General features: G+C 54.9%; 2 protein-coding genes and 2 long non-coding RNA genes across 6 annotated transcripts in view; 2 read left to right on the top strand and 2 right to left on the bottom strand.

The window, feature by feature from the left end:
• PIK3C2B (phosphatidylinositol-4-phosphate 3-kinase catalytic subunit type 2 beta) overlaps positions 1–1,667 on the top strand; it is a 62,008-nt gene extending 60,341 nt beyond the window's left edge. For all 3 annotated transcript variants that reach the window (XM_051821194.2, XM_002717574.5, XM_051821195.2), the window contains one exon: positions 334–1,667. In XM_051821194.2, coding sequence (XP_051677154.2) covers positions 334–519 — 186 coding nt within the window. In that variant the 3' untranslated portion in view covers positions 520–1,667. The remainder of the gene's footprint in view (positions 1–333) is intronic.
• On the bottom strand, positions 770–9,800 carry LOC103350997 (uncharacterized). Its single transcript, XR_011381355.1, has 4 exons — positions 9,696–9,800; positions 6,854–7,098; positions 1,570–1,644; positions 770–1,135 (listed from the first exon to the last, which is right to left on the bottom strand). It is a non-coding gene; the product is annotated as an uncharacterized lncRNA (long non-coding RNA).
• Positions 5,490–6,588, bottom strand: LOC138844927 (uncharacterized). Its single transcript, XR_011381357.1, has 2 exons — positions 6,450–6,588; positions 5,490–5,681 (listed from the first exon to the last, which is right to left on the bottom strand). It is a non-coding gene; the product is annotated as an uncharacterized lncRNA (long non-coding RNA).
• A 117-nt stretch (positions 9,801–9,917) lies between the features above and the next one.
• PPP1R15B (protein phosphatase 1 regulatory subunit 15B) lies at positions 9,918–18,114 on the top strand. Its single transcript, XM_008268536.3, has 2 exons — positions 9,918–12,221; positions 15,686–18,114. The coding sequence occupies exons 1-2, from the start codon at positions 10,356–10,358 to the stop codon at positions 15,905–15,907; spliced, it is 2,088 nt and encodes a 695-aa protein (XP_008266758.3). The 5' UTR covers positions 9,918–10,355; the 3' UTR covers positions 15,908–18,114.
• The last annotated feature ends 265 nt before the right edge of the window (positions 18,115–18,379 follow it).

Below are 18,379 nucleotides of genomic sequence, written 5' to 3'. Positions count from 1 at the left end.
CAGGCTCACCCGTGGCTGCTTCCCTGTCGCGCTAGATGGCTTGCCATGTCTGAGTAGTCACTGCCTGTCCCCTGAACGTAAAACTGGCTGACCTGGGGGCTGGGACTGCACAGCCGGGCCTGGGAGCCTGCTGGCCCAGTGCTGAAAACGAACAGTGGCCCCGATAACAAGCCCTCAGCTGCTTGAACTCTGCCTAGCACGGGGTTCTTTAAGACCACCCTTGGCTCCTCGGGGCCTTGCATGTTCCCGGGGTTGGGGGGACAGAGGCCGCGGGCGTCCGCTCTGCTCTGGCCCTGTCCCCCCTCACCACAGCCTGTCCCCCGCCCCGTGCAGCTGGTGTATGACGGGATCCCCAAGGGAGACCTGCAGCAGCGGGAGCTCCAGCTGAGCGTGCTGAGCGAGCAGGGCTTCTGGGAGAACGTGCTGCTTGGCGAGGTGCACATCCGCCTGCGGGAGCTCGACCTGGCCCAGGAGAAGACCGGCTGGTTCGCGCTGGGATCTCGGAGCCAGGGCACCTGAGGGGCCCAGCCGAGCCCGCGGCCCGGCACCCTGCCTGGGGGACAGGAGACTCCCCGCGCGGCTCCTCCTGCCGCCACGCCCCGCGAGGGGGCGCGGCCCTGGGCTGGTCCGCCTTGGGCTCTGCTGCCCCTTCCCCTGCAGAGCCCGCGGGGTGGCAGCAGTGAGGGGCAGCGTTGTTGTATATGTTTACCTTGTGTCAAGGGAGCAATGCCTGGTGTGGGTGTGTGCGGGTGGGCTGGATGACGTCGCGTTTGCGGAGGGAGGGGTGAATAGCTTTTATTTTTATTTTTAAAAAATGAAATGGTAATGTGGTCCTGACTGGGACAGGAAGCCTCGCAGGAAGTGCCGTGGCCGGCCGTGGCCGACCGTGGCAGCAGGCGAGGAAGGCGTTTGGACGTTTTGTATGGTTAAGGTTCTTACTGGACTTTTCTCCAGGTTTCTGCTTTCTGTTTTTCTAGCTCCAGGAGTAATGTGGGGAGGGGCCAGTGGGTCCTCGGCCGGAGCCTCCCGTCTCCAAGGGCAGGTCGCAGAGGGCGGGAGGGCTGCCCGCGCCAGACTGACGCCTGCAGTCGCTGGGCCTTTCTGATTTTGCCTCCAAAGGAGAGCGATGCCATCCCTGTGTGTAAGGGAGCGAGGGCCTTCTCGCTGGGGGGCAGCCTCCCCCTGGGGTCCCCCACCCCCCGCTGGATGCTGTCTTCTCCCCCCACCCCTGCTGGGGGCCGTGGGTCCCTGTGGATACGCTGGGGTGCTCCCCCATAGCTCTCTCCCTCGTTTTCTCCCGGGGACAGAACACTGCCCCAGCCCTCAGATGGAGTCTCTCCCGGGGCACCTTGCCAGCGTGGCCAGAAGGTTCTAGAAAGTTCTCCTCACACTCCCCTTCTTTCCCCCAAACTCCTTTCCTCTCACACTTTTTATAAGGATTTCTCTCCTGTGGGGCCATAAACCAATACAGCCTGGAGGCAAGGCCGTGGGGAGGGGGCTTCTGTCACACCTGTCTTTCCGAGGTGGTCTCCTTGCCCAGAGCTGGAAGGGGGAGACTGGGTCTCTTACCTTTTACCTGATCTTCACTCTCTACCAGATGGGTTTTAAATTTGCTCTTGTGTTTCACTCCAAAGGGTTGTCTTGCTTGAAAAAAAAAAAAAAAAAAAGCAGGGGAGACTTTGACCTTGATGTTAACTTTTAAGAGGAGTGATCTGGGGAGAGTTGTAGAACCGGGGTGTTCTGAAACCCGACCCCCCCCCCCAGCTCCCTCCGTGCTGACTCATTCCGTACCTGGGAAGCCGCAGGGCAGCTCTTTCCTCCTGAGAGTGCTGGGGGCCGGGGGCCGGGGGCGGGGGGCGGGGGCGGGGGCCGGGCAGGGGCCAGGGCCGGGGCCAGGGCCGGGGCCGGGGCCGGGGCTGGGGGCGGGCAGTCCGGGGGAGCTTTTCCAAAGCAGGGGACCACAGCCGCGTTACTGGCTCTTTGGCCTGTAGCACGTTTCATTTTGCCCTCTGTGCTCCTGAGCTGAAGACGTCCCTGTCCTGTGCCCACTTCCCGAACCCCTCGTATCTCCTACTTTGTCTGGAATTGTATTTTCTAATAAATGACATTTGAGAAAAACAAATACCACTTCCAACACTGGTCGACATTTAAATGTTCAGGGTAAAGCGTCTTAGTACAGGGTTTCACAGGTGGGGATGGGTACAGGCCCTAATGCACTGCACTGGGCAACTGTTTTTTTCTTTAGGATTGATTAACTGATTGATTTGAAAGGCAGAGATCTTGATCCTCCATCTGCTGGTTCACTCCCCAAATGCTCACAACACTCAGGGCTGGGCCAGGCTGCAGCCAGGAGCTAGGAGCTCCACCCGGGTCTCCCATGTGGGAGGCAGGGAGCCAAGGACTTGGGCCATCATCCGCTGCCTTTCCAAGTGCATTAGCAGGGAGCTGGATGGGAAACAGAGCAGCCAGGACTTGAACTGGAGCTCCAATACGGGATGCCACATTACAAGCGGCGGCTTAACTCGCTGCACCATAACACCGGCCCCATCGGCAGTGTTTCACACAATCCCTACGCTGATGCAGTGTCTTAGGGTTTTCAGAGTGCCTTAATCCACATGATGTCATTTTTTCATTCCAGCCACCTCGGAAGGTAGATATGGCTCAGTCAGTAATTCCGTCAGCAGTTAGTGTGGATCAGTGCTACCTGTTGGCACACTTGCATTTACAAAGAATGCAACATGGAAGATGCTCCTAGAGTCCCGTACTGGCCCTGTGCTAGGTACCAGGCTGGGGGTCACAGAAGCAAATTAAGATCATCCTCTGGGGCTGGCGCTGTGGTGCAGTGCTGGTTCAAACCCCAGCTGCTCCACTTCTGATCCAGCTCCCTGCTAATGTGCCTGGGAAAGCAGAGAGAGACAGCCCAAGTGCTTGAGTCCCTGCACCCACAAGGGAGACCCAGAAGAAGCTCTTGGCTTTGGACGGGCCCAGCTCCAGCCCTTGCAACCATTTGGAGAGTGAACCAGAGGATGAAAGATCGATCGATCGATCTCTCTCTCTCTCTCTCCCCCTTCCCCCCTCTCTGTAACTGTAACTTTCAAATAAATAAAGCTTAGGGGAAAAAAAGACCCTCTGTGCCCTTAAGTGTACCTATCGCCTAGTGATGTCCTGCCAGCCCCATTTACAGTCTCTGACCTCGGCACCTGAGCCTCAGCTGGGGCCCCCAAATGGGGGCTGGCGGTGACATGATCCCTGTTTTACTGGCAGCTTTCAAGGCGCTTCCTGGGGAGTCGGGTTTCATGCAGGGAGGTCTTGTGGGGTGTCCAGGTAGGAGGGGTCACCTGCTGACTTCCCAGGTTCTGGGCAGGTCCCTGTGGAGCACTCTAAAGTTAGAACTTGAATCTGGCGAGAGGCTTAGTGAGGGATAGTTCGTGGCCAAATGGGGTAGAACTCTGAACCCCCCTGAGGGAGTAGGCAAGGGGGGTTACCCCAGGAGAGGAGAAACCAAAGAAGCCCAGGGGTTTTCAGAGTTCAAAGAGAGGAGGAAAAAAAAAATGAAAACCCGACCTGCTGGGACGGGGGCGGGGGAGGGGAGGATGCGTTTGGAGTTGAAAGGTCAGAAATGAGGCAGCATTTCCTGGGGTGGGGGTGGGGAGAGGGAACTCTGGTGGCTGGAACTTGGCTGACACAGCTGATCAATTCAGCAGACAGCATGGATGGCCTGCCCCGGGCCAGGCAAAGGCTCAGGCGCTGTGCTTGCTGGGAACAGAAGGCGGGTCCTGTGCAGGGAGGCCGACAGTTACAGGGCAGGGGGCGGGGCAGAGTGGGCTGCACAAGAGAGATACTGGGGCTTCAGGGAAAAACTGGAATTAAGAGGTGAAGTTTATTTTGGTTCAAAACATTTTGAATCTTTGTATTCACTTTCCCTGAATTTTTCGAGTGTTAGTCAATCAGAACTCTGGGTTTTTAGTGTGATGGAGCTGCCGGTCGAGTGTTTTGAGAAACACACTGCCACCCTCCACTTAGTTTTATTTCTTTATTTTTTTATATCTTATTTATTTATTTGAGAGGCAGAGAGAAAGGTCCTCCATGTGCTGGTTCACTCCCCAAATGGCTGAGCTGATCAGGAGCCAGGAGCTTCTTCCGGGTCTCCCATGCAGGTGCAGGGGCCCAAGCACCCGGGCCGTCCTCCACTGCTTTCCTGGGCCATAGCAGGAACTGGATCAGAAGAGGAGCCCAAATGGGATGCCAGCGCTGCGGGCAGAGGCTTAGCCACAGCACCGGCCCCTGTATCTTTTTTTATTTTTTAAAATTTATGCTGTGGCCAGGGAGTGCAGTGGAGGATGGCCCAAGTACTTGGGCCCTGCACCCCATGGAAGGCCAGGATAAGTACCTGGCTCCTGCCATCAGATCAGTGCAGTGCGCCGGCCGCAGCACGCGGGCCGGGGCGGTCATTGGAGGGTGAACCAACGGCAAAGGAAGACCTTTCTCTCTGTCTCTCACTGTCCACTCTGCCTGTCAAAAAAAAAAAAATGTATTTGAAAGAGTTACACAGAGAGATTCTCCATTCACTGGTTCCCTCCCCAGATGGCTGCAACAGCAAGGGCTGAAATGGGTTCCCACGTGGTGGCAGGGGCCCTCTTCCTCCACTGAATTTCCCAGGCCATCAGCAGGAAACCAGATTGGAAGTGGAGCAGCCGAGAGACAAACAGGCACCCACACAGATGCCAGCACCGCTGCTGTATCTACTATGCCATATGCTGGGCCCCCTCCATTTTTTTGTTTGTTTGTTTGTTTTATTTTAAGATTTATTTATTTGAAAGGTAGAGTTAGAAAGAAAGGTACAGGCAGAGATCTTCTGCAGGTTCATTCCCCAGATGGCCACAACGGCCAGAGCTGGGCTGATCTGAAGCCAGGGGCCAGGAGCTTCTTCCAGGTCTCCCACGTGGGTGCAGGGACCCAAGGACTTGGGCCATCTTCCACTGCTTTCCCAGGCCATAGCAGAGCTGGATGGGAAGTGGAGCAGCTGGGTCTGAACCCACGCCCATATGGGATGCTGGCGCCTCAGGCCAGGGCGTTAACCTGCTGCACCACAGCGCCGGCCCCTGTAACTAACCTTCTTTTCTTGTCTTTCTTTTCTTTTTTTTTTGGACAGGCAGAGTGGATAGTGAGAGAGAGAAAGGTCTTCCTTTTGCCGTTGGTTCACCCTCCAATGGCCACCGCGGCTGGCGCACTGCGGCCGGCGCACCACGCTAATCTGAAGCCAGGAGCCAGGTGCTTCTCCTGGTCTCCCATGGGGTGCAGGGCCCAAGCACTTGGGCCATCCTCCACTGCCTTCCCGGGGCCACAGCAGAGAGCTGGCCTGGAAGAGGGGGCAACCGGGACAGAATCCGGCGCCCCGACCGGGACTAGAACCTGGTGTGCCGGCGCCGCTAGGTGGAAGGATTAGCCTATTGAGCCACGGCGCCGGCCGTAACTAACTTTCAAATGAATACATCTTTAAGAAGATTTTTGTTCTGGTCATAACAAATGTGAGCCAGCCGACAGAAATCCACGTGGGGACGTAGTGGGGTGGAATCTGAATCCCAAAGGGGAGGCCAATTCGGGTTTGGATCGTGGCAATCCTCAGCTTCTGGGTGGCATTTCATTCCATGGGCTGGGCCGGACCATCCAGGCTATGGAGGCTAGGATAAGACAGGGACAGAAGGAGGCCAACATTTAGAAGAGGGAGAGGAGGAGCAGGACCCACCGCTGAAACTGGGACCGTACAGAAAAGACAGGCTCAGTGCCTAGGGCTGCTGAAGCGGGATCACAGAGCGCATGGCTAAAACATCAGACGTGCACGTCTCTGCGTTCTGGGGCAGCAGCGTGCGGGCTGCGTGGACATGGTTCCTCGCCTCTCCCACTCTCTAGTGCTGTGCGAGCAATCTTGGGCTTTCCCTGGCTTAGGGATGCATCGCCCTGGTCTCTGCTGTCTCGTTCACGTCGCATCCTCCCTGTGTGCACATGCGGGGCTGGGGCTAGCTTTCCCCCTTTGAGGGGGACACTGTCATTCTGGACTAGGGCCCACCCTAATGACCTCATCTTAACGTGACCACCTGCAAAGGATCTGCTTCCACATAGGGTCACCTGCACAGGCCCTGCAGGTTAGGACCCCAACACCTTCTGGGGCACAGTTCAGCCCCTCATAATAGACTGGAAATGGCATCATGCCCTTGGTGGCCTCGATGAGACCAAGTGAGGATGAGGGCCACATTTGGTTGAAGAAAGAACAGGTGGGAAGGAAACAGAGACCATGAACACAGGCAACTCGAGAAACTGAGCTGTGGTGGTGCAGGAACTCGGAGGAGCACAAACCCAAGTGGTTTTTTTTTTTTTTTTTTTTTTTATACTTAAGATAGATGATATGGGGCCAGCGCTGTGGTGTAGTGGGATAAAGCCGCCGCCTGCACCTGTGTGGGAGACCCGGAAGAAGCTCCTGGCTCCTGGCTTCGGATCAGTGCAGTTTCAGCTGTTGCGGCCATCTGGGAGCGAACCAGCGGATGGAAGACCTTTCTCTCTCTGTAGCTCTTTCAAGGAAACAAAGTAAATCTTAAAAAAAAAAAAAAATGATATGAAGCTGTGTTACTGTGAATAATGTACCAGTGACCAGTGAGAGAAACTTGTAGGTTACAGGAAAGAACAGAAGACCGGCCAGAGTTCCTGGAGGGCGAAAGGACGGGGTCGGGGCTCCTTGGCTGTGGTGGGCCCGACGCAGGTGGACTGGGTGGGGAAAGCGGAGGTGGTTTATGGAAACTGTCTCGCTCTTCTCAATGAAGTTATGCACTGTGGTTCCAGGTCAAGCGCATGTACTTACCGAGAAGGCAGGAAATCTGAGGAAAGAGGTGTTGTGAACTAGTCTCGGGGATAGGACAAGCGAAGCTATTGGGATCTGTGGTGGGAGGCCTGGCACTGCTAAGCTTCCTTGTCGGTAGCCATGCACAGGGAGTGAAGCGGACGGCACGGCTGAGTGGTTTGTTCCCAGCACTGATGGGTGGAGAGGGTGTGGACACAGCGTAGGCCGGAAGCTAGTTTCACGAGGTTAGGGATTTGCCAGAGACCCTAGAGTAGACGGTCAGAGAGAATAAAGGGTCTTAATGAGGGGACAGTTCCTTTTTTTCTTTCTTTAAAGATTTATTTATTTATTTGAAAGGCAAAGTTACAGAGAGGCAGAGAGAGAGAGGTCTTCCATCTGCTGGTTCACTCCCCAAATGGCTTCAACGGCCAGAGAAGCACTGATCCAAAGCCAGGAGCCAGGAGCTTCCTCCGGGTCTCCCACACAGGTGCAGGGGCCCAAGGACTTGGGCCAATTTCTACTGCTTTCCCAGGCCATAGCAGAGAGCTGGATCGAAAGTGGAGCAGCCAGGACTAGAACCGGCGCCCATATGGGATGCCAGCACTGCAGGCAGCAGCTTTCCCTGTTACGCGACAGCGCTGGCAAGGGGACAGTTTCAGTACTGGATGGAGGAAGGAAGGGGAGAGGGAGATGGATCCCAAAACAGTGGCAATGGCAAGGTCTGCGGTCCCCCAGACTGAGCTGCTGAACAGGGCTCTGGGCCGGTGACTGCAGGCAGGAGGTGGAAGGCAGAAGGTAGGAAACAGATCTTGGAGATATGCTGCCTCTGAAGACAGGCAGGGGCTGAGAACCCTCCCGCTCCAGCCTGGCCCGCGGGTTACCGCCAGCAGGCCTGAGGCCTTCGTCTCCTGCAGGGCCAGTCAGCCTGCCAGGCCAGCTGGCACGCGGCCACACTAGGCACCAGCTCAGGAAGGCTGGGTCCCCCACGCTCGCCCCAAGGCAAAGTCACACCTTCCACGGCTTTCAAAGCTTTCTGATTGTACTTGTTCCCCTAGAACCACCTCCAAGGTCAGGAAGAATGAAACCATGCATCCCACGGCCAGATGGGGGGAGGGAGGCCCACTCAGACGCTCTGAGGAACTGTTTTCAGGGGTGGGTGCTCACAGCCCACCTTGGAGGGCCTGGGTTCAAGTCCCGGATCTGCTGCTGACTCCAGCTTCCTGCTAGTGCACCCTGTGGGAGTCAGCAGGTATTGGCTCCAGTGTCTGGGTCCCTGTCACTCACGGGGGAGACGCAGATGGAGTACTGGCTTCCTGGCGTCGGCCTGGCTCAGTCCTGGCAGTTGCATGAATTTGAGGAGTGAGCCACCAGTGGAAAGTTCTCTGTCTCTTTCAAATAAGTAAAAATTATTAAGCAAAATTGTTTTCAGGGTCATGTGGTGTCCGTAGTGACAAAGCAAGGACTGGACTGAAAGGCTGGGTCATAAGGGAGGTGCGATGACAGTATCACTGCGGCCATCTGGGGAGTGAACCAGCGGACGGGAGACCTCTCTCTCTGCCTCTGTAACTCCGCCTTTGAAATCAATCGGGCGTAGGTGAGGCGCAGTAGCTTAATCCTCCGCATCCCATATGGGCGTCCCACTTTCGATCCAGCTCTCTGCTGTGGCCCGTGAGGGCAGTGGAAGATGGCCCAAGTGCTTGGGCCCCTGCACCCACATGGGAGACCCAGAAGCAGCTCCTGGCTCCTGGCTTTGGATCAGCTCGGCGCAGCTCCAACCGTTGTGGCCATTTGGGGAGTGAACCAGTGGATGGAAGACCTCTCTCTGTCTCTCCCTCTCACTGCCTGTAACTCCACCTCTCAAATAAATAAATAAAATCTTTAAAAAAAAATCAATCTTAGAAAAAAATAAAACCTGGCTGGGTGGGATCAAGTCTGGCCGGGAGGGTCAGCTGAGGCTTGAAGGAGACGTTGGCATTTGAGTTGAACACCGAAGCGTGGGTGGGGAGGTAACGGGAAAGGTGAGGGCTTACCTGGACAGGTAACCAGGGACACTGAGGAGTGACAGGGACTGCAGAAGGGGGTGGGAACAGAATGACCAGAGCCGGGGACGCCAACGTGGCGCCACACAGGGACATGGAGCGGGGTGCTGCCCAGGCGCCCAGGCCAGGCTGCTAGGGAGAGCGCCCTTCCTCCAAGCCCGCTCGGAGAGGAATCGCCAGCTCCGCTCCACAGGCCATCTCTCTGCGTCCCCGGGTCTCGTTCTGGGTATCACGCGGGTTCCTTTTATTCTGCATTTTTCCCTGAAGTTCTTAGAAATGAGATACCTCCAGAGAGCCGGGGTTATCAATAAGATAACACGGAGAGGGAGGCCGGGACAGCAGGGCCGCCCCAGCGCCCCGTGCCCTGCGTGGGTTCCGGGCAGAAGTCGCGACGCGAACTCCGGCCAAACTCCACGGAGAATCAGGCTCGGCAACCGCCAGCCACATTTTTCCCGGAATAACTTGTTGTACCCGTGGGTCTGGCCGCTCGGGACGGACAGGCGAGCCGGGAGGCGCGCCGGAGGGTGCTCGGGCCCGGGGGACCAAGTCGCGGGTCCCCGCTGCGGCTTCATGCGCCCCAAACGCCAACAAGGAGGCCCGGCCCGCGGAACACACACTTCCACCTGCGTGGGTCTGCGCGTGGGAAACGCACGCTACGCACAACCTACGCGGACTGCGACACGGCTCCACGCCCAAAACAAGCCTCTCACTGAACTCCGTCGGAACCGGCGCGGCACCGGCGCGGGAGATGCCTCCGCCGGTTCGGAACCCTCGCCCCTCCCCACGCCGAGGAGCGGCCTCGCGGGAGACCGCGGCTGACTCACTGCGCACGCGCACCGCCCGGGCCCGGCTGATGCAACCTCCCGCTCGCGGACGGCTCTACGGAGAGTAAGGAAGCCGGGAAGGAAATCGCGCGGGACCAATCAGCGGCCACACGGAAGTGCGCGCAGGCCCGCCCCCCTGGGGCTCGGCCAATGGCATTGGGCGGCGCGGGGGCGGATGCGTAGATGCCCCGCCGACCTGCGTCTCATCCGGAGGCCGGGGGTTGTCCTGACTCTGCGCCGGCCTTGCGGCCATTTTGAGCTTCGCTTCAAGCCGCGCCCGCCGCCTCCTTATCCCTTCCGGTGTCGCGCTGTGTGGGGCTTTTTTTAGCCGGCCGTCTCTTGGAAGAGTCATCGTCGCCGCCGCCGTCGCCGCCGCCGTGGGAGCCCTCCTACCTATGCTGTCGAGGCCTTGCGCGCACTAGGACGCCTCGTCCCCGCCAGTATGGCCGCCGCCCCCGCCGCGTCCTGCGCTGGCCGCCTGGCTCTGAGCTCTGCCTCTCGCGGCCGAGGCCGCCGCCCTCTGTGGCCCCTCTGCAGGCGCGGGGCTCGGCCTGGACCACCCACTCCTCCTCGGGGCGGGGCCGGGCCTGTGTAGACCTCTTCGGATCCCGACTCGCGTCGATCTCCAGCCGCTCAGCTGCCCGAGAGAGTGCCGAGAAGATGGAGGTGGAGCGGGGGCCGCGGCCCGGGCCTCGGGCGCGCGCCTGGTTCCGGCTGCCCTCCTTCCTCCCGTGGCGGCCGCAGCCGGCGCCGTCCGAGTTCCCGACGCCCGCGCCCGAGGGCTGCGCGGACCGCACGCCGCCCCCCGCCGCCCGGCCCGAGGCGCGGCCCGGCACCTGGGCCAAGCTGCTTGCCCAGCTGCTCGCGCCCCTGCCCAGCCTGCTTCACAGACTGCTGCTTTGGAGCCAGCTTTTCGGGGCTCTGATCCCGACCCGGTGGCTGGGGTTGGCCGGCGGCTACAGCGCCCTGAGAACCTGGAGGGGGCGAGAGGAGCCGGCCGCCCCCTCGGCGCAGAAGCCCTTGGACCCCTCGGAGCGCGCGGTCGCCAGCGCCCTGGACTGGCTGGAGGAGGGGCTCCACTGGCGGTGCTCCTCTGCCCTGGACTTGGAACTCAAGGCCAAGGGCGGTGCGTTGGACCCCGGCGCGCACGCCTTGCTCCTGGAGCAGCGGCTGTGGGGCGTCGAGCTGCTGCCCAGCGGGCTCCAGGCCCGTCTGTTCGCTGACCGGCATCTTGGCTCTTCGCCCTGCGGGCCGCTGAACGTGGAGCGCTTGGGCAATATCAGCGTGGTCTCCTACGTGGTGAGCCCCTCTTACCTGGACTGCCCGCCCCGGCTAGAGGTCGGCTGGCGGGGCAGCGGCGGAGCTGGCGGGCTGGTGGATTTGCAGACCCTGGCCTCAGAGAGCGGCTGCCTTCCGGAGGACCCGGGCCTGCCCCAGCCGCTGAGTGCGGAGCCCTCCGCAGCCCCGTGGCAGGGGTGTCCACCCCCGTCCACGGAAGGCCTGCCCGAGATCCACCATCTTCGCATGAAGCGGCTGGAGTTCCTGCAGCAGGCTGGCAAGGGGCAGGAGCTGCCCACCCCCGACCAAGACCACGGCTACCACAGCCTGGAGGAGGAGCACAGCCTTCTGCGGCTGGACCAGAAGCCCCGCAGAGAGGACGCTGCCCACTCTGGCCCCGCTGCCGGGGGATCCGACCCTGGGCCCTCCCAGGAACCCACCGAGGGAAAAGCAGAATTGCTGACTGAAGGGGACGCGGCGGCTCCGGGCAGCTGGCCCGCTCGGGCGGTGCCTGGGGAGGCCCACACGGGCGCCGCCGACTCCTCGGACGGAGAGGAGCTGCCCCCCTCTGCCAGGCCGGCTTGTAGTAACAAACTGATAGATTACATTTTGGGAGGTTCCTCCAGCGACCTGGAGACGAGTTCTGACTCGGAGGGTGAGGACTGGGACGAGGAGGCCGAGGACGATGGCTTTGACAGTGACAGCTCGCTGTCGGACTCGGACCCCGAGCCGGACCCGGAGGGGCTTCACCTCTGGAACTCCTTCTCCAGCGTAGATCCCTACAGCCTGCAGAACTTCACGGCCGCGATTCAGACTGCCGCCAGGGCGGCCCCCGCGGCCCCTTCGGACTCCGAGCCGGATCCGGCTGACCAGTCGGATCGGGCGAGTTCGCCCCAGCTGGGAGGCCCCCCCGGGACCCCCGACTGGCACTCTGGGGAGGAGGAGGAGGAGGACTGGGGCTCGAGTGCAGATGAGGCCGAGAGCCTCAAACTCTGGAACTCCTTCTGTCATTCCGATGACCCCTACAACCTGCTTAATTTTAGGGCTCCCTTCCAGACGTCAGGGAAACAGGGGAAGGGCTGTCAGGACTTGAAGAGCCCGCCTGAGTCCATGGTGGCCATCGCTGAGGGTCGCGCCTTGCTTTCTTGTGGGGTGCGACAGGCAGGGAGCCCAGGAAGTGAATGTCCAGGCTGGGGACAGCGCGGGAGTCTTTCTGGAGAAAGGCACGCACACAGCAAAAGGAAAAAGGTTTGTTTCTTCCCCGTGACATGCTGATGAGGTGGCCGTGTGGCCGTGCGGGGTGGGCGACATCATCATGCTTTTTTCGGAAGATCTCTGAGGTCTTAGACTTGGGTTGAGAAGTTCAAGAATGAGTTCTGTTTATTCCTCCGTGTAGAGCATTGTTCCTGCCAAAACAGATGCCAGTGCCTTGATGTTAGCCGGCAAGTGCCGGGTTGGTGTTGGGGCAGTTTGCCTAGAAGCTTCAGTTACTCACGTAGTGTTAGGGGAGCGGAAGTATAAACCGTGTACACCCATGGGCCTGAGATGGAGAGCTTTTCCAGAGATTGGCTGTATCATTGCCATGGTGTTTGACCAGTCTTTAAAATGTGCCGGAACGTTTGCAAACACTTAGTGTTTTGTTTGTGTGGCCACCTGTCTTTATTCTTGACCCCTAGACCCCAGGGGGTGGTGGTTCCAAGTAGCAAGTCAGGTTTGTCTGGTGGTTTTCTGCGAAAGAGAAGAGGATGGTGACAGTACAGGGTTTTGGTTAATAGTTGGTACAGGAGCTGGGACTCCCTTTTCTTAATGAGTGTGATACTGGTTAGCAGTGGCTAGCTCAAGTTCATCCTAGTAAATCATGGTCGCTTCTCTTCAGTAGTTGCTTCCTGTGCCGGGCTAATCTTAAGCCTCCTGGAGAGTTACCCTGCCATCACACTGTTGGTTAGCTTTGTTTTGGAAATCTTTAGATTGTTCCTGCAGCTGAAGCGATTAACTGAAAATCCCCCCAAACACAGAGGTGTCTTTTATTGTAGAGGGAAAGTTCCTGTACTTTCCTGCCCCTTTCTTTGGAAAGTGACAGGAGTGGGAGAGTGACTGTTGCTGTCAGGATCTGCTGCATCAGGTAGCTTCAAGTGCTGCCTGGCTTCAAACTCTGAAATTATCCCTGGGGTCGAACATACTTCTGGGTGTAGTCTCGGGTCTTAGCCGTGGAGACGCGGTGAGTTGTGTAAAAACTGAATTTCAGTACGTACTTTGTACCTGTCCTGGTGAGAAATGAGCTTTCTTGATCCTTTTAAGGGCCCCTGACAGAATGACCTGGTTAGAGCCAGAGTGGGGCACTGAATGAGAACAGCGGCTGGAGACTGTCTGCCTTACTCCGGAGTGTTTAGGACCAAGGGACGTGGAGACAGCCAGACCGGGCACCTGGACTCCCATGTCCTTGATCAGTCACTTCAGTAATGCTAGTATCTCTTATACAGGGTATTCCAAGATGGAGATACATAAGTTACATTTCTTGTCTGCCTTTAAATGGCCCAGGCCAGTCTCATGTCTTGTTTTAGCTCATTAAGTAAGATGAAATGGGTGAAGTAGATCCGTGACTTGAACAAGAAGCAAAATTTATTGATTTTGTATCTAAATGTGATAACATTTGACAGTTTTGCCCACATGCCCTTATCTAGGCATATGGCAGTAATGGGGGGCATCTAATTCTTAGATCCAGGCTCTTCAGATCTAGGAATTCAAAATACTGTGTGTCGTGGCCTAATACAGTAGAGCAGACTGTTTGGATCCCATCTGCTGTACTGAGGGGATAGAGGGTCCATGCCTCCTAAGGTTGAAGTGAGGCTTAAATGAGATAAGTGTAAGACTTTGCAAAGAGCTTGGCATGTGGTAGACATTGTTTGTTATTGTTTATTTTAATGACTGATGAATGAATCATGGCTAGAATGCAATATCTAGTAAGATGTTACATACCTGCTGATCGTCCTCCGGGGCATTCCCGGGCCTGATGTAAAGGGAATGAAAGTAGTAGGCCACGAGGGATTAGCTGATGTAACTGTTGAACATACTGTAAAGCAAGTACTTCTGGAGTTTGATATTTAGAAGCTTCGTTACGAGAAATTATGTAGTAATGAGTGGGGATTGTTACGCATTACATGTCATCATATGTATTATAATAGCCACAATTGCATGTACAGATTGAACCTCCCTAATCCAAAAATCGGAAATTTGAAATGCTCTGAAATCTGAACTTTTTTTTTTTTTTTTTTTTTTGACAGAGTGGACAGTGAGAGAGACAGAGAGAAAGGTCTTCCTTTGCCATTGGTTCACCCTCCAATGGCCGCCGTGGCTGGTGCACTGCACTGATCCAATGGCAGGAGCCAGGTACTTATCCTGGTCTCCCATGGGGTGCAGGGCCCAAGCACTTGGGCCATCCTCCACTGCACTCCCTGGCCACAGCAGAGAGCTGGCCTGGAAGAGGGGCAACCGGGACAGAATCCGGCACCCCGACCGGGACTAGAACCCGGTGTGCCTGCGCTGCAGGCAGAGGATTAGCCTAGTGAGCCGCGGTGCCGGCCTGAAATCTGAACTTTTCTTGAATGTCAATGTAACACTGAAAAGGCTTTGGATTTGTGCCACAGGCAGCTGCTCCACTTCTAATCCAGCTTCCTGCTGTTTCGCTTGGGAAGGCAGCGAAGACAGCCTGAGTGCTTGGGTCCCTACCAGCCGTGTGGGAGACTTGGTTGGAGTTCCTGGCTTCCCCTTGGCCCACCTTTGGCTGTGGTGGCCGTTTGGAGAGTGAAACCAACAGAGGGAAGATCGCTCATGCTCTCTGTCTCTCCCTGTCACTCTGCCTTTCAAATACATAGATAATTTTTTTTAAGATTTTGGATTGTGGAGTGTTTCACATTTGGGATTTTCAGATTAAGGATTTTGAACTAATAAAGTCTACACAACTATTCCCAAATCTGAAAATTGCAACCTGAAACACTTCTGGGCCCAAGCCCAGATCAGGGAGGTCCGCGTTCTGTGTACAAGAGTGTAGAGCTCACATGCTGAATGCAGAGAGTTTCCATCTTCATCCAGGTCCTTTTCTAGTAACACCTCCTTAAGTATGCTGAACTTTGTTTACTGAGTAACTTTCTCATCTATATTCTGATTGCAAAAGTCATAAAAGTAGAACTATATACTGTTGATCCAAAAATTGGAAAGCACTAGAAATGAAAATTTTTTGAAAAGGAGAAAAGAATAGAAATCAGTGAACTTTAACGCCTTTGTGCTCCAATGAAAACATTCACTTCTAGAGATGTAGCGGTTATTGCTGAAATGTTTTGTCATTTTTGGGAAGAATATCAGAGAACTATATTTCCATAAGGGTTACACTTAGCAGGACTTAATAATAGCAAGAAAATTTCAGTTTCCCATCTGTGTTTATTTTATTAATAAAAAGCCCAAGAAGTGATTTGGGCATTTGGTTGTTGTGTATGTGTATAGATAGATACATGGACAGATGAAATGTTCAGAGATAGTTAGATACGTGAGAGTATGTGTGAAAGATTCAGGTGGCATTCGGTCACTCTTCTGTCCAAATTCCGTGCATTCAGAACTCGATGTCATTGGTGACGTGCGTGGTGGCATGAGATGTTGCTGACCTGGGTGCTGGTTGTGCGGTTCTGGAGCATTGTTAAAGTTAGTTTTTGTCTTTATAGGTGACCTTCCTGGAAGAAGTTACTGAGTATTACATAAGTGGTGATGAGGATCGCAAAGGACCATGGGAAGAATTTGCAAGGGATGGATGCAGATTCCAGAAACGAATCCAAGAAACAGAAGATGCTATTGGCTATTGCCTGACGTTGGAGCACAGACAGCGAGTCTTTAACAGGCTCCAGGAAACATGCTTCGAAAGACTTTACGTTTCTGGGCAGTGCTGAGATGAGCTGACAGCCTGGAGCCCTAACATTCTCTACCTCTTACTCCAGAGGTTCTTTAAAACAAACATTGGCAGCTGTCCTTCGACATTCTTTAGAGGATATGTAATTTGGATCCAATGATCTAGTTTAATTGTTATTTTTTGCAGCAAATCCCATCAGACACCCAGGTTTGAAGCCAGCCCCAATAATAAAGGAAGTACAGTTTTTAATCCGCCCTCTCCTTTGCTTGCTTGAAGTACAAAGGGGACCTTTTGCGTTACAATTTTGCACTTTCAGAACTTATTTCCAAGGGAAATAATATTTATAGGGCTTAAAGCCCATTTTTGGTTCTAATTTAAATTACATATACCTGTCTAAGAACTTTGAGCTTGCTGTTATTTTGGTTTTGTTTGTTTTTTTCCCCAACATTCTGAAATTACGGACTTTTTACGTGTGGTTTTTCTTTTCTTTTTCTTTTTCTTTTTTTTTTTTGTATCTTTTGAAAATTTCAGTGATGTGGCCTGTGTATATTAAGGCTAAAATAATCTTGTGTATGTTATCAGCTTAAAGGACATGATCTTGTATCACTTCTGTTTTTCTTTAAAATTGGCTTTGGTTCAAAGTGGGCAGTGTCTTTGTCTCTGCGTTAAGCCCAGCCCTGCAGACCCCTCTGCTCTGGAAGCTGTCGCTTCCCGCCGGATTGTGAGCACTGACTGGCTCTCGCAGACCCTGAGAGGGAGCGCCGCGGTACTCTAGGTTTCAGGTTGAATGTGGCTCCTTGTATCTTTCAGCAGGTAGCAGTTGTACAGCCTCTTCAGAGTGGCAACTGTCGTAGGCATTGATTTTCTAGATGTTGCAACCTAGCATCTTCCCGGGAAGCAGGGAGGCGGCATCTCCGTGTAATCTGGTTTTGTTGTCTGCGCTCCGCAGGGACCCAGTGTTAGTAGTCTCGTGCCTCAGCACTGTCACTTTTAGAACCTGTCAGGTGACACTAAACTTGGAAATGGGCAGTTCTGAATTTTCACATTCGAAATGTAAAATAGAAACTTCGTCAGTATCCAGGTGTATTGTGTTCTGCTACGTTAATAAAGAAAAATAATGGCCAGGCCTGTACTTCCTGAGATAGGGATTTACCACCTAGAAAGGCCTGGCACCTCTAGCCCAGGGCTGCTTCTGGGCCAGAGTGTTTGCGGGGTGCCTGCTCCGCACAGTTAGTGCTACACGGCAGGCCCGTCCGACAGGGAGCATTGGCTACGGCTGTAAGGGGCTGCTTCTGCTCTGTCTCTACCAGGGATACCGGAAAACATGAGCAGAATAGGTGAGCTCTTCATCTCGAACTTAGGTGGGGGTGAAGTTTGCCTCTGGTGCTTGCGGGGTTCCTACCTCAGTTTGTAATCTACCTGGTCTTAGTTATTTGTCTGGTTCACCCTGAAGACTGCCTCCGGTGCTCGTGTGTGGACTCACGTGGACGCACACTGAGAGTGCAAGCCGCTCATGGTTGGAATCTACAGGGCCTGCGGCCGTAGCGTGTGAGCAGGCCGGAGTCAAGTCCAGCCGCAGCCCCTGGAAGGCAGCAGCCTTTGGCACCGTGTGGACACTCCTGTAAAACCAGGCTGAAGCATGCTGTTTCATTTCGGGGTGCAGGTTTTGTTTTTGCGTTTATGAAGTGTGGCACCTCTGCACGTTTGAAGGTGATGGGACATCTTCCCTGGGGACGGCAGCCTCGCAGCCCAGTGAGTGCAGGCGTTACTCAGCGTCCTCGCGTAGCCCTCCCGTGGAAGCGAGCAGACGGTGATGAGAAAGACCATCTGAAAATTAGGCTGAAGCAGAAAGAATTCTCGTCAGTTCCATCCCAGTCTCGTTTGTGTGGGAACACTAGAAGGAAATCCTGGGGGTCCTAACCACACCTTTCACGTTTCAAGTCTTGTACTGGTGCTCTAAGTGTCACTGTAGCGTGTGAAAGGCTGTGTCCAGACAGAACGTCCACTTGTGAGTGCTGAGGTGTGAGAACACCTCTCTTCATCTCTAACTTGAAATCAAACTATCAGATTTTATTTTTTTATAATTTAAGGAGGGTGAAGCTCGGCATTGAGAAGACTTCTAAATCGGCTTCTTCAGATGCAGCAATTTACATGTAACCAGTTGGGATTTTGTAGCTAAAGTTCTATTTGTGTATGTAACTTAACTAATCTGTAAATGGTAATAAATATATTTGCAATTAAGTGTTACATGGTTTTTGGGTTGGACTTTATATATGTGGTGTAGTAACAGTTACTCAGCAGGGTTTTCAGGGTTACGTAGGTATTCTTGTAGAAGTGCTGTTCACTCAGAGGTGCAGGATACATTTCTGTGGTTTAAGAGACAGTGATGGGGCCGGCCCTGTGACGCAGTGGGTTAAGCCGCTTTCAGCAGAGCTGGCATCCCATATGTGTGCCATTTTGAGACCCGGCTGCTCTCCTGATCCAGCTCCCTGCTATTGTGCCTGGGAAAGCA

This window comes from Oryctolagus cuniculus, chromosome 13, assembly GCF_964237555.1.
Source record: "Oryctolagus cuniculus chromosome 13, mOryCun1.1, whole genome shotgun sequence".
Taxonomy (NCBI): Eukaryota; Metazoa; Chordata; class Mammalia; order Lagomorpha; family Leporidae; genus Oryctolagus; species Oryctolagus cuniculus.
This window is presented reverse-complemented; position numbering and strand designations above follow the sequence as displayed.

Coding starts and splice junctions, on each gene's coding strand:
- PPP1R15B (XM_008268536.3), top strand. CDS start 10,356: ATGGAGGTGGAGCGGGGGCCGCGGCCCGGGCCTCGGGCGCGCGCCTGG. Junction 12,222..15,685: donor CACACAGCAAAAGGAAAAAG/GTTTGTTTCTTC, acceptor TTGTCTTTATAG/GTGACCTTCCTGGAAGAAGT.